This window comes from Ranitomeya imitator, chromosome 8 (genome assembly GCF_032444005.1).
Source record: "Ranitomeya imitator isolate aRanImi1 chromosome 8, aRanImi1.pri, whole genome shotgun sequence".
In the NCBI taxonomy this organism is placed as follows: Eukaryota; Metazoa; Chordata; class Amphibia; order Anura; family Dendrobatidae; genus Ranitomeya; species Ranitomeya imitator.
Window position 1 is genome coordinate 142,591,913 of NC_091289.1, and position 15,390 is coordinate 142,607,302.

The window sequence follows — 15,390 nt, forward strand, 5'->3', positions numbered from 1 at the left end:
ACTGTGTGTGCTCTGATCGCTATGTACATTGTGTTCCTGAATTGCCTATCATAACAGGACAGCTCATAGAATCTCATGGCTTTCAGTATCACCTCTACGCTGATGACACACAGATCTACATCTCTGGACCAGATATCACCTCCCTACTAACCACAATCCCTCAATGTCTGTCCACTATTTCATCCTTCTTCTCCGCTAGATTTCTCAAACTTAACATGGACAAAACAGAATTCATCATCTTTCCCCCATCTCACGCGACCCCCCCATTTACAGTAAATGGCTGCCCACTCTCCCCAGTCCCACAAGCTCACTGCCTCGGGGTAATCCTTGACGCTGATCTCTCCTTCAAACCACATATCCAAGCCCTTTCCACTTCCTGCCGACTTCAACTCAAAAATATTTCACGAATCCGTTCATTCCTCAACCAAGAATCTGCAAAAACCCTAGCCCATGCCCTCATCATCTCTCACCTTGACTACTGCAACCTCCTGCTCTGTGGCCTCCCCTCTAACACTCTCGCACCCCTCCAATCTATTCTAAACTCTGCTGCCTGACTAATTCACCTGTCCCCCCTCTATTCCCCGGCCTCTCCCCTCTGTCAATCCCTTCACTGGCTCCCCATTGCCCAGAGACTCCAGTACAAAACCCTAACCATGACGTACAAAGCCATCCACAACCTGTCTCCCCCATACATCTGTGACCTCGTCTCCCGGTACTTTCCTGCACGCAACCTCCGATCCTCACAAGATCTCCTTCTCTACTCCCCTCTTATCTCCTCTTCCCACAATTGTATACAAGATTTCTCTCGCGTATCACCCCTACTCTGGAACCCTCTACCACAACACATCAGACTCTCGCCTACCATCGAAACCTTCAAAAAGAACCTGAAGACCCACCTCTTCCGACAAGCCTACAACCTGCAGTAACCACCGATCGACCAAACCGCTGCATGACCAGCTCTATCCTCACTTACTGTATTCTCACCCATCTCTTGTAGATTGTGAGCCTTCGCGGGCAGGGTCCTCACTCCTCCTGTACCAGTTATGACTTGTATTGTTTAAGATTATTGTACTTGTTTTTATTATGTATACCCCGCCTCACATGTAAAGCACCATGGAATAAATGGCGCTATAACAATAAATAATAATAATAATAATAATTCTGTGAAGGTGGCTCTTCTTTTTGGGGTCCCTTCCAATGCTGCAATATTACTTTTTATAATTTGCCCGCCATCCCTTTAGTCTGTCCGGGGGGCACGTCTTTTCCCCCTGGACACAAACGCCTCCCAGCCATCACTCAGCCCCTCCGTGCGCCGGGCGCCGCCTCCTCTACCTTCATTAACGTCCCCGGCGCCTGCGCTGTAAGTTCCCATCATGTGATGTGAGTCAAAGGGCAGCGCAAACTGCGCATGCCCCCCAAAAAAAATTACAGCGCAGGCGCTGGGGACGTTAATGAAGGCAGAGGAGGCAGCACCCGGCGCGCAGAGGCCCCGAGTGACGGCTGGGAGGCGATTGTGTCCAGGGGGAGAGGATGTGCCCCCCGGGAAGTCTAAAGGTATGGCGGGCAAATTATAAAAAGTAATATTGCAGTGTTGGAAGGGACCCCCCCAAAAAAGAGCCACCTTCAGAGAATGCAGCATTAGTGCTGCACAAGATGGCTCTTCTAGTTAAAAACGCCGGGGGCGATTTTGTACGGCCGTAGAAAGCCGTATAATACTGATCAGTAAAATACGGCAGATAGGAGCAGGGGCATAGAGAATAATTGTGCCGTATTTTTTGCGAGTTTTACGGACGTAGTTTCTGCGCTCTTACGTCCGTAAAACTCGCAAGTGTGAAGCCGGCCTTAGTGTATAACCTTATATGACCTGCCCCCGATCCTTTGTACCCCTTTTGTGAGCGGCTTGGATTCACAGTCTCCCTGTAGCCTGCCCCACGTTGCTGCCGTTTATCAGACCCCGTCTGTCACACATGGCCTGTCCCTATATACGCCGTCAACAAAAACCCCTTTATAAGGAATTGTAAGAAATACAGCAACCAATTAGATTGCGTCTTTCATCTTCATACCTTCCATGAAACAATGAAAGCTGGATCCTGATTGGTTGCTATCCTTAACATACAATTATTGCGGAGCTTCCTTCTCGTTTCCCAATATTTGGGGGTGTACATGATAATTTCATCAGGACTCTACACACTACGGAAACCACCATAAATCCTGACTAAACGCACAAAGCCATACACCAAAAATGCCGAGTCCCGTGTCTATTGTGTGCACCGCTGCCCACACTAATCATGGCGGACGAACAATTAGCTACTGTCCCCAGAACGGCCATCGTCATACGCGAGAAATAGCGGGCGCCATCTTTGTTACTGGCAACTTCCGCAAAGCCTCGCTTGACCACGCTTGTACGGCTGCGTGCTGACGTTGTCCGTTGGCGGTCGGCCATCTTTTCTGGCGCCGGGGGTCTCGTTCTGTGGTGTGCGGAGGGGAAGAAGATAACGGGAGTCCGGGCTGCGAGTAAGTGCCTGCGGCCTGTGTGACTCCGCGGGGTGCAGCGTGAGGTAACGGCCGAGGCCATTGGGGAAGGGGAAGTGAGCAGAAGCGGCATCCTCCCGACCCGCACCATAAGCGTCATAACTCCGCGCCGCCATTCACTGCGCTGCCGGGAACACACCGCTCTGAGCTCATTCTCCGCCGCGGGGAGGACGCAGGAACACCCAGGTGAGGCCCCGCCGCCCGCGCCTCGGCTCACCGCCGCCCGCCTGCCCGTGCTCTGTGTGTGCGGAGGCCGGCGACGTGCAGGCCGCAGGGTCCCACATCCTGCCGAGCACGGTGGATGGAGGCCGGGCTCTGCACCTCCTCTGCAGCGGAGCCTGGCTCCTGCGATCGATCTGCTGCGATCACCACCTCATCGATCTGAGCAGCGATCCTGCTCCCACATTATAGCTGCCCGATGATCCTTGATCTATTAGATCCAAGATGATTCAAAACCGTCCAGATTGTAACAATCAATGGATCTTCATATACTCTGATCACAATGGGCAGTGTGGGGATCTCAGCAGATCTCGGCACTGCCCTGGGATCCACCACCGACTGATGCTAATATGATGGAAGATGGAGCCATCAGCATCTGCTCCGTGGATGTCCTCCGCAGCGCGGGGTAATGGGACGGATGTGATTGCACCTAGATCATATATATATATACACATATATATCTATATATACACCTCTTCTAGTGTTCCTTTCTGATTTGTCATCATATATGATCTATTTCCTCCATTTATTGTATAGCACCAGCATTTTATGGCCTAACTGCCATCATTGGGAGGGGGTGGGGGTCTATGGTTCGTTACAATGTGGCCATGATCTGGGGAGAACAGTGCGGTAATATTTATTCCCTTCAGTCCCAGAATATCAGGGGTGATGGCTCCCTAAGACCAGCAGATGGGACAGGACGGTGTCATCTTTGTCCCAGGATGGTTCACAGACCATCAATAAACAAAAGGTTTCAGCTCATTATCTTGACAATGGAATCAGGAAGTGAGCTAATCACTGCGGCCCAGACCTCCCTTTGTGGTGTGAGCCAATAAGTGGGGTCCCCTGTGCATCATTTAACCGGTCACCTGCCAGACGGATGCACAATGTGCCCTCCGCTATATTCGGTCGGGTTATCTAACACCTGACCAATTAGATTAACTCCCCAATTCCTAATGGTTTGTGTCCACTGAACACTCTTCCTTTGTGTTTATTCCAAAAGGTTTTTATTTGGAAAGGTAAAACTGTTTTCTTAATCTATTGTGCACAAATTGCTTGTTTTCTCAGCCCTCCAAATCCACATTAGGGTTTAATATTAGGCTGTCGTTCTAATATATATTGCCTACGTCAAAGTTTGCCTTTGGCTGGCATTCACCTACTCGGGATGGTTTGAGCCACAAATTTTCAGTATTGGAAATCTCAGCAGGTTGCGCTTTTCGTATGAAGTGGGCAACCGCAAGAGAAACAAGCTGTGATATATATGAAATTTCCCATTGCGGCATACTGTGCGGTGACGAATCTCCGCAGCACATACTTGTGACTTAGCCCTATGCATACCTCTGACACGCAGGCCAATTGTCTCGTGAACAGAGCTAACCGGAAACCATTAGTAGGAATTATTGATGTACCCGCAGTCAGCGCTCTTACCTCCACACTGGGGATTTGCAGACAAATCTGACCGGTAGCTGCAACTGTATGAAGCAAGTTCTCATGTATGAGTGGCGTCCTCTAAATCTGCTGTACAGGGCTGGGATCAGATCACATTTATGACTTCCGCTTAGCATTGGTATTTTTGTAAGTATATGCTGTGTCCTTAGGGTTTCGTTGTCCTCCGCCAGTCTAGTATACATTAGTATACTGTAAAAAACAAAACAAAAAAAGTACACCGTGAGGCCTTTTTTGTTCTATACAAAATACGGTAGGACTGTATTAGTAATGGCTGTATAGCAGTTGCCAAAGATGCCGGTTTTTCCTTAAACATATATATGGCTAGTTTTTACAGACTTGTGTTTAAAGGGAACCTGTAATGTCTTAAAATGCTGTTGATCTGCAGATTAATTTTGTTACAAAGCTCCTCGGCTGCTGCACTGAAACCCCGGCTGCCGGGAGGAAGTTAACTTTATTCGCTCCAGCTTTCAGTAATGGAGGTGCGGCTTCTGTGACCGCTCAGTTCATAGTAACCACGCTCCGGAACTGACTGACAGCCAGCTCAATGTTGCATCAGTGCGGAGACGGCTGTTGGTCAGTGCTGGGCTGTGGTTACCAGAGCTGTGGAGCTGGTAAGGGTATGTGCACACGCTGCGGATTTTGCTGCGGATCCGCAGCGGTTTTCCATGCATTTACAGTACCATGTAAAGCAATGGGAAATGAAATCCGCAGTGCACATGCTGCGGAAAAAAACGCGCGGAAGCGCAGCATGTCAATTCTTTCTGCGGAATCCGCTGCGGGTTTGCCCCTGCTCCAATAGAAATCTGCAGGTGAAAACCCGCAGAGGAAACCGAAAAAGAAACCGCTGTAAATCCGCAGTAAAAACCGCAGCGGTTTTTCACTGCGGATTTAGCAAATCCGCTGCAGAAAATTCCGCAATGGAATCCGCAGCGTGTGCACTTAGCCTTAGGCTACGTTCACATTTGCATTGTTGTGTGCAGCGTCGGCGACGCAACGCACAACGCATGCAAAACGCTGCGTTTTGTGATGCATGCGTTCATTTTTATAGTGCAAAAAAAAGCAACAAGCAGCGTCCTCTGCGCCCTGACGCTTGCGCCCAAAAAACGCAACAAAACGCATGTCCATGTGCCCCCCATGTTAAATATAGGGGCGCATGCATCGCCGTGGTTGCGCCCGACGCACCGCAAATGTGAACGTAGCCAAAATGCTGCGTTTTGTGACGCATGCGTTCATTTTTATAGCGCAAAAAAAAAGGAACAAGCAGTGTCCTCTGCGCCCTGACGCTTGCGCCCAAAAAAACGCATGCGTCACAAAACGCAAAAAAACGCATGTCCATGCGCCTCCCCATGTTAAATATAGGGGCGCATGCGTCACCGCGGTTGCGCCCGACCCACCGCAAATGTGAACGTAGCCTTAGCCAAACCACTGACTCCACAGCCCTGGTCACTACTGAGCATGTTCATAAAGTGCAGCACAGAGTCATCTTAACTAAGAGCTGAGTTCCTTAGATCAGAACAGACATTTATAGGACATTTCATAACTTTCCCAAATTTTTCTGAAAACATTTACAGCACATCCTGCAGTGTATTACTGAACCAAATGTATTACGTATTTTAGGAGTCGATCCATTTTACTCCGACTCCACAGCCCTGGTGGTTACATCCACCACTCACTATGTGACAGAAGCCACACTTTCATGACTGAAAGCCAGAGGCTGCCGAGAGGAATCGAGTTAAAGGGACTCAGTTTGAACAGTCATTCTGTGCTGACAATGTCCCGCTGCTCGGTGCTTCGCGGCATGGCTGATCATTTGTATACACCTTCACACCTGCTTGTTTTCCCTCCATCTCCACCCACCTCTTCTTTGACAGCTCTGGCTTATAGGAGCAGAGAAGGGTGGATATAGATGGGAAGAAGTATATAAATGATTGGCCGCACCGTGAAGCACCAAGCGTCCACACTTGGTTTGAACAGATATTCTATGCTGACAGTCCCATTATTTTCCTCCTGGGAGCCTTGTAACACTGTTAACCTGCAGATCAACCCCACATCAGCAGGATAACTGCGTTTTGGGACTTGACAGGCTCCATTTAAAGAAACCATAACTTTTTTTCCACTGGAGAACCAACTTATCACCTCTCGTAACTGGTAGGTTGGAGTACAACCACTTGGACTCGCACCAATCAGGGAAATGGGGAACCTTTATCCCTGTTGTATTGGAGCAAGACTGCATGTTCCTGACTGTTCTCCATGAGGCTGCCAGTGAAATGCGAAGCGCAACACTCGCAAGCCCATAGGGAATGGATGCAGCGATGGTTGAGCATGCGCACTGCTGCTCCATTCTAAGGGCTTATTCACATGTCCGTATTTATATGCCAACACCTGGCAGGAGTGGAACTGACAAAGAAAAACTGTAATTGAAAGATTATTTCTACCGAACAGGTATCAATCTATTTTGTAGTTTATTTAAAATGGATATATATATATATATCGGTTTCCAGCCACCATTGCAGTCCATCAGTGCTGGGTGGACTTGTGCGTTGATCACAATCACTTTCCCTCAGATAAGAGAAAATATGCTGGGGTGACCCTAACCAATGAGTGGACAGTGTGGGTCAGCAACTCGATAGTGCTTGTGGTCCAAACTGTCAATCAAGCAGGAGAGCCCTGCAGTCTGTAGGAGGATGGAAAACAGTGCACTTCTGAAGAAAAAAAAATGATGTAGCATCCACCTATAATTTAATAACCAGCAAAGGCTAGGCAGATAGCTGCAGGCTCACATTAGTAGCCTAGGAAGGGGCAATGGATACTGGCCTGCTCTCAGACTAAAAACCTAATTTCTCAGCCGCCATAGAAATAGCACATCCATAAGATGCGTCAACTTTGGCACGTAGGCTGCGGTCACACTTGCATGTGCAATGTGAGAAACTCTCTTATCAATACCTGGCACATACACCGGCTCTTGGTAACGGAGCATTCAGCCGAGTGCCAGCGATTGATGCGAGAGACTCGTGTGAGTTTCTCGCATTGCACATGCAAATGTGACCCCGGCCTTAAGGTACCGTCACACTAAACGATATCGCTAGCGATCCGTGACGTTGCAGCGTCCTGGCTAGCGATATCGTTCAGTTTGACACACAGCAGCGACCAGAATCCTGCTGTGATGTCGTTGGTCGCTGCAGAAAGTCCAGAACTTTATTTCGTCGCTGGACTTCCTGCTGACATCGCTGAATCGGCGTGTGTGACGCCGATTCAGCGATGTCTTCGCTGGTAACCAGGGTAAACATCGGGTTACTAAGCGCAGGGCTGCGCTTAGTAACCCGATGTTTACCCTGGTTACCAGCGTAAAAGTGAAAAAAAAAAAAAAAACTACATACTTACCTTCCGCTGTCTGTCCCTCGGCGCTCTGCTTCTCTGCCCTGTGTAAGCACAGCGGCCGGAAAGCAGAGCGGTGACGTCACCGCTTAGTAACCCGATGTTTACCCTGGTTACCGGCATAGTTGGTCGCTGGAGAGCTGTCTGTGTGACAGCTCTCCAGCGACCAAACAGCGACGCTGCAGCGATCCGGATCGTTGTCGGTATCACTGCAGCGTCGCTTAGTGTGACGGTACCTTTAGCCTCGCTCTTGCCACTTGCCCTGGTGCTGTGGCAAGTGGGGTGATAGTATTGGGGTTTTTGTCATCTTTGTATTGTCAGGTGACAAAGCCCAGAGTTTAGTAATGGAGAGGTGTCTCTAAGACGTACCCATTACTAACCCTATAGTCAAATAGTCAAAAAAATAACACCCAGAATATAGTTCTTTATTTGAAACATATGACAGACTCCTTCTATTGACACTAAATGAATCAAAATCACTTATACGCACCTTACGCACAATCCATTGAAGCCCATATCTCCTGTAATTCAAATGAAATAATAAAGTAACATCATCCTCACCTGTTCCTAAAGTGATGATAATCCATTTGTCCCGCAACGTGTCTAGCTCTGCTACGTCCAGATGACAGGCTGCATTGTTGCATGATGCGACTATGCAGCCTTCCATCCAGCGGGGACACTTAGCCGCACGTGTTTTCTCAGCTTAGAGCTTCACGGTGACGTTTTAAAGTTGAACAGGGTTCATATCCAATGCACTCATTTCACCTCAATGACGTCACTGCGAGCGTGAGAAAGCTCTCACAGTGCCATCAGAAAGGTTTTCCATCGGCGCTTATTCTGGCGTAATTGAGATGAAAGTAGTTCATTGGCTCTGAACTCTGACTTTTCTGGGGCACTGCAAGCGTGAGATCTTTCTCACGCTTGCGGTGACGTCATTGAGGTGAAACGAGTTCACCGCGAGGTGATGAGCAAGCATGCACAGCTCAGTGTCTCTGCTGGATGGCAGGCTGTATAGTCGCATCATGCAACAATGCAGTCTGCCATCTAAATGTAGCAGAGCTAGATGCATCATCGCTGGACAACTTATCTTCACATCGGGGACAGGTGAAGGATGATGTTGCTTTATTTTATTTTTACTACAGGAGACATGGGCTTTAGTGGATTGGGCATAAGGTGCATATAAGTGATTTTGGTTAATTTAGAGTCAATATAGAAGTCTGTCATTTGTTCAAATAAAGGACTTCATTTTGGGTGGTTTATTTTTGACTGTTTGACTATGGGGTTAGAAATGGAGGCATCTTATAGACGCCTCTCCGTTACTAACCTCTGGGCTTGATATCACCTGACAATACAAAGGTGACATCAACCCCAATACTATCATCCTACTTGCCACCACACCAGGGCAAGTAGGGAAGAGCGAGGCTAAGTGCCAGAATTGGAGCATCATATGGATCTAGCCGACGTTGTTAAACAAGGGGCCAATATCCATAGCCCCTTCCTAGACTATTAATATCAACCCACAGCTGTCTGCCTAGCCTATTGATGGTTATTAACTAAAGGGGTCCCATCTCTTTATGGGGGGAGGGGGGTTCCTATTTTAATTACCAGGAAAGGCTAAGTATACAGCTGTTAGCTTACATTGATAGCCTGGGAAGCTCCATGGGTATTACCCCCCTTCCCAGGCTATAAACAGCAGCACCCAGCTGTCCGCTTTTCCTCTGCTGGTTAGTAAAATGTCGGGGAATCCCATGCCATTTTATTTAGAGATTTATTTACTAAATACATGTACAGTGAGCTGCACAAGCAGTGCACTATATGTCACTGACCTCTTTATATCTATTCTGTGTGTACATATCTATCCTATTCTGTCAGGTTACACTGATTTTACTATACGCAGCTGCTGAAATGTCAGGTTTCCGAGGACATGAGTGTTTAAAAATTGCAATGGCGAGTTTCGTCTGAAATACGAGGACAATTGCAGCATTCTGTAAGCTATTTTTTTTGTCAATGGGTAATTTAAAAAGTGCTGTGTTTTTTTTTTTTTTTTATATGGTTGCCTGCTTCCAGAATTAACAAACACAGGAGCATTGCACGGCGAATAAACCTCCTTCATTGACATGCCAGAGCCGGTTTGTCACTCTCCACAAGGAGAAACATTACCTCTTAAACCTCAGTCCAGAGCGTCTCACCTAACCAAATCAGCTCCCATACTTTGCACTGACGAGGGGCAATGCCCCAAAGTACCGTGTCTGCTAGTTGAGATTCTGATTGGCTTTTCTCCGAAGTCATATTACAAGGCTCGTTTGAGTCGATAGTGACTTGTAGGATGGCTGCTTCCAACAGGTGGCGCTATAGGGTATGTGTCCACTTTCAGGATGGCAGGCGGTATCGTCGGAGCGGCTTTGCCGCTCTGCGGTAGGCCCCGCCCCCTTCTGGGACGCGATGATGTCGGATGTGTTCATAGCACACATCCGGCATCATCGCATAGGGCCCTGTGCTATATCTTGCGGCGACGCAGCGTCGCCGCAAGATATACGGACATGCTGCGATCTGAAAAGACGCGCAGCATGTCCGGAGTCGCAGGGCCGCCGCGTGCGTGTTACCACGCATAGCGGAGACGGGATTTCATTCAATCCCCTCCACTATGCTGTAACATCTGGACGCTGCGTGTCTGACGCTGCGGCTCTATGCAGCGTCAGACACGCAGCGTTTCCTGCACGTGGAAACAGACCCATAGAGTTCAAGCTCTCTTCCTCACTGAAGAGGTAATTTGCATAAACACATTGAAGTGATTATTCTGCTTTTATTTTCCAAGTTGCCCTGATCTTCAGATGCCGGTGCAGTGACAGCAGCTTCCTTGCTTGGGTTTGATGTAGGAGATGTGTCTGCACGGCATCTGTGCTCGGTGAAGGGGCCGGCTCATGCCATTTGCTAAGCAACCACCCTTCTGTGTAGCAGCTAATGCTTATACAAAGAGGGGGCCGGTTTATCGCTGGTTATTTGCCAATGCTGAAATCTAACACCGATAGCGGAAGACTGAGACGCCTCTAGAAATAAGTGTATTAGAAAGCTCAATATATGTCTATTACAAACACTTAGCAGCCCCTTTAAAACACTAAAAACAAGTTTCTTTAGCATGAATGGGTTTTTGATGACATCTGGATTTTGCACTAAATTTCCACAGTGGTAAAACCATCCAGTTTATATTCCACGAGTGGAAAATTGTCCCTAGTGTGAATTTTGGAAATTCCATTGAAGCGGGTACTGATAGTGCATGTGATTTTATGATTACATTATGATGTACAGCTCTGTAGAATAGGTTGGTGCCATCTAAAAGAAAAGACACTGATCATTCATTGGGGCTGATCACTTCCATTGTGGCTGCAGTGTTTCGCCACACATCGCCCCATCGCGGGTCTTCCACTGGATGCAAGTTTCTCTACACCCGCTGCATCTGCCAGCACAGAATGACTGTACAAACCAAGCACAGGCGCTCGGTGCTTCACGGCAGGGCCAATCATTTATATAGATCTTACATCCTGCTTGTTTTCCTTCTATCTCTGCCCTTCTCTGGCCCTAAAAGACAGAGCTGTCATTCAAAGAAGAGAGGGTATGGGGGAGATTGAGGGAAAGCAAGCTGGAGGTAAGGTGTACTTATACATGAGTCGCCCCACCGTGACACGTGAGTGTCCGCGCTGACAGTCCCTTTATGTTCCCCTTCCCACCTGCTTGTTTTCTCCCTCTCCTCCTCCTTCTTTGATACACAGCTCTGTCATTATAGAGCCAGAGAATGGCGGAGATAAAGGGAAAACAAGCCGGTGGGAAGATGTATATAAATGGCCAGTCCTGCCATGAAGCACCGAGCACCTGTACTTGGTGTGAACAGTTCTGTGCTGACAACTCAGAAGGCCTCTTCACACCCAGCACAGTGCATATTGGCGGGGCCAGTGATTTCTCTACACCTTTCCACCTGCTTGTTTTGTCTCAATCTCCACCCACCCCTCCCCTTTGATTGACAGCTCTGGCTTCATAGAGCTAGTAAAGGGTGGTGATAGAGAAAAACAAACATGTGGGAAGGTGTATTGGCCCCGCCATTCTGCACCAGGCGCCTGTGCTGGGATTGAACAGTCATTCTGCGCTGACAGCCCCCTTTTACACAACCGCTCCTCAGCATACAAGTAGCTGATCGGCGGGTGTTTAGGGCCTTCAGTCGATATGCTGTTCTGTCCTGTGGCTGCGGCGGTCGGGATTGGAATGTGACATCGTTTGAGGCGCATCCTGTGATCTCCTATTCCAGTTACCAGACCACTGCAGCCAATCACAGGCATCAGCTATCGGCGTCCTCTAGGATCACTGACAGATTACTTATGTCTGTGTTGTAGTTTAGTGTCTCCTTGGGATCCCAGAGAAGATTTTAATAGTTTTATGCAGTATATTGCAGGACTATGCTCAGCTCTTAGTGTCAGTGCCATAGACTTTCGGTGCTGTGGAAAGGGTCCGTGCTCAACCGTCACACAAGCCAATGTCCCCGTAACTGGGGGTCACCTGTTCTGATGGTTGTTTGGGGGGGATCTTCCAGACTCTTGGCAATTTTGCTATGAACAATGAGAGGTGATCACATTTTGAACAACTCTTGTCAGCATGATTTCATACAGGACCTTTTGTCTTTATAACATCATGACTTGAGTTTCTGATGTCTCTGCCAGAAGCCGGTTGGAAAACATAAAGGGGAGACATATATTGCCAGTGCTGATCTTTCCATGTAATATTGTGGAGCGGATAAACACCAGCCATACGCTTGGTGCTCTGGGATGCGCTGCGAGATGGAAGTTTCTCCTGGGCCATCATTTGCCTGAGACGGGGTAAACTCCCTCATTACCATTGCACTGAGGACATCTATTTATATAGAGAGGTCTCCAAGCTCCAGTCACAAACATGCTGCCGGCAGACCAACTTATAGGGATCACAAAACCAGTCAAAATAATCTAAAACCTCAATGCAATAACGGTCCAGGGACTACGACCCCCACTGCAGCAAATGCTTATTAAATAGATTTGGCTATACCTTTTCTATTTACTATTCAAAAGACCCATATGTGCTTTAGAGATGATAAAAAAGCTCATACTTGTATCCTGATCTCCTGATACTCCTCCATACTGCTTCCTAAAGGCGAGTTTATACCACCTAACTTGTGACGTTTGCTAACCAGCGGCCCGTTACTGGTCCGATTACACAGGCAGACGGAGGGATGATCTGTAATAATCGTTCAGTGCACATAGACTGCCATTGATCTCCGCACCGCAGGCCCTGTTTACACAGGACGATGTGCGGCCAAGAAAAATGAGTTTAGACACCGCATGCGTCTAAAAAACGCCGCGTTTGTACGTGTTTATATGCGTTTTTTCCTCCACTTGCGGATGCGTTTTAAACGCTGCGGATTTGAACGCAAATGTGAAACTAGCCTAATGCAGTGCGTCTGGAGATTTTACCTGCATTCCCCAAAAACAGATTTGGATGGAGCCGTAGATGATGGTGGCCTGAATAGTGGTCAGATGAGCAGAAGTGTGTTGTTTTTTTGTTTTGTTTTTTTAAGTTGGACACATTTCTATAGCATTCTAGACAGACACTTTCAGTGAAAAACTGCAAACTGGGTTCATTGAAAGTAACTCCGTTCTCGTCATTGCCTGCCATCTATTGCAGTCTCTGGATTACAAGGGAAAAGGGACTTCGGACAAAATCCACCGATTGCAATGCACAAATACAGCATCAACAAGGCCTGAGAGTTGGGGTATGTTTCCACGTTCAGGAAACGCTGCGTGTTTGACGCTGCATAGAGACGCAGCGTCAAACATGCAGCGTCCAGATGTTACAGCATAGTGGAGGGGATTTCATCAAATCCTGTCTCCACTATGCGTGGTAACACGCATCCGGCGGCCCTGCGATTCCAGACATGCGGCGCGTCTTTTTAGACCGCAACATGTCCGTTTACCTTGCGGCGCCGCTGCGCCACCGCAAGGTATAACAAAGGGGCCTTATGTGTGGGGTGCGATGATACCGGATATGTGCAATGAACACATCCAGCATCATCGCGTCCCCGTCCAAACCGCCGGCCATCCTGAACGTGGACACGTACCATTATAATAAGCTCACGTCAGGACGAGCTCACTGACTAGTTCTCAGTTACCTAATTTTGCAGCCAGCAACTGCCAGTGCCAAAAAGATGTAAAACGTCCAATTTTTTTTTTTTTTTTTTTTTTTTATGAAATCCATTGCGGAAATGATTTTTAGCCCCAAGAATACACATATTTAAGTAAGTGTCCCTGAGGTTTGTCTATATTTTAGGAAGTTACTATGCCTGTGTACGCTGTGATACTGAGGGATATCGTCGCTGGCAGATGAATTATCACACACATCCTGTAACTCATTCATCTGAATGGGGAATTGCAGACATCCCGCAACCTCGTTTACTTGTATGGAAATTATTTTAATTCACAGAAATTTCTGCAGTGACTGCGAAACCCAGGCCGGTCTCTGGTGGCCACATTTCTAAATCTTTAATTGAATGCTAGATTATATTTTCCCGTTATATCCCATCAATTCTCGTAATGGAAATTCCTCTTGTTAAGCTGATTCATAAGGCAGGGTATGCAGTGTCCGAGCAGTTCCAACATCAATTGGTTTTTAAATGGTTAATGCTGATGTATTTGTACGCACTTGCTGTACTGGAAAAACATCTCCTGGTCATCAGACTTTAACTGGTTAAGGAAAACGTGGTGTACGAATACTGCGCTTGGTCCAGGGCTTTATTCTTGCTCCATTGTAAATTTACAGCACTGGGTTAAAGCCTCACGCACTACCAAGAGCAGCTCACAGCCAGGAACGCTGGGGAGAAGGCGGAAGTGGTTTATTAGCGCTTCTGTCTTCATTTGTGGGATACATAACATCCAAAAAAGTCTGCGCTTGAAACAAATCAGTTCCCATCCCCCCCACCCCAGAATAATTCCAATGTTATTACATATATAAAAAGAAACCTTACACATTTTGGGTATGTATACAACAGTAACAACCTGGAGAATTCACTTGACAAGTTATCTGGTGGGGAAATGTTAATAATAATAAAAAAAAAATATAGAAAAAAAAGTCCTTTTTTTATTTGCCTAAAAAATGTTTAACACGGTGACTATTAAGTATCTGAAAGCAGACCTAAAACAAAAAAAAAATACAATTTGTCCTGCATAAAACATTCTCATATAGCCATGTTACTGAAGAAAGAAAATGGCTCCTGAAAAGTGGAGAGGCAAAAAGACACCAGACCGATCGGTCACACGTTGTAATATTTTTCATGGTATTTTTCATGGTTATAAGAATGCAACCATCAAAAGCCAATTTGTGTTCTGCTCTAAGTTTATTTGATTTGTGACGGGATTATTCTAATTGGTGTTTCTGATTGTCAAACATCTGTATCCATCTCTTGTTGTGTAGGTGAGAATTGGGCATAAGTGAGGCAGGGGCTGTATCAGACTCGATGAGTTTCTTTCGTCATGTCGGAGAAGTCAGGCCAGAGCACAAAAGCAAAGGATGGGAAAAAGTACGCGACCCTCAGCCTTTTTAACACGTACAAAGGAAAGTCGCTAGAAACTCAGAAAACTACAGGTGAGTGCGATTGAGCCTTATTGTGCCCTATATATTTTATTGTTGTAGAATATATGTCTATATTTGCAGATTTGTGTGCCCTCATTTGCTTTTACCAGTAAATGGTGGTTATTTCTCAAAGATTTGGCTTTGTGCTCCCGAGTTATGAGCTCCCACTACTGT

General features: G+C 47.1%; 1 protein-coding gene across 4 annotated transcripts in view; it reads left to right on the top strand.

Annotated features, from left to right (window-relative positions):
- Positions 1 to 2,405: 2,405 nt before the first annotated feature.
- Positions 2,406 to 15,390, top strand: part of PRRC2C (proline rich coiled-coil 2C) — a 96,947-nt gene continuing 83,962 nt past the window's right edge. For 3 of the 4 annotated variants that reach the window (XM_069737483.1, XM_069737481.1, XM_069737484.1), the window contains exons 1-2: positions 2,406 to 2,514; positions 15,058 to 15,228. In XM_069737483.1, the coding sequence (XP_069593584.1) occupies positions 15,117 to 15,228 (112 nt within the window). In that variant the 5' untranslated portion in view covers positions 2,406 to 2,514; positions 15,058 to 15,116. Of the gene's footprint in view, positions 2,719 to 15,057; positions 15,229 to 15,390 lie in introns of all 4 variants that reach the window. The other variant, XM_069737482.1, reaches the window with a different exon arrangement.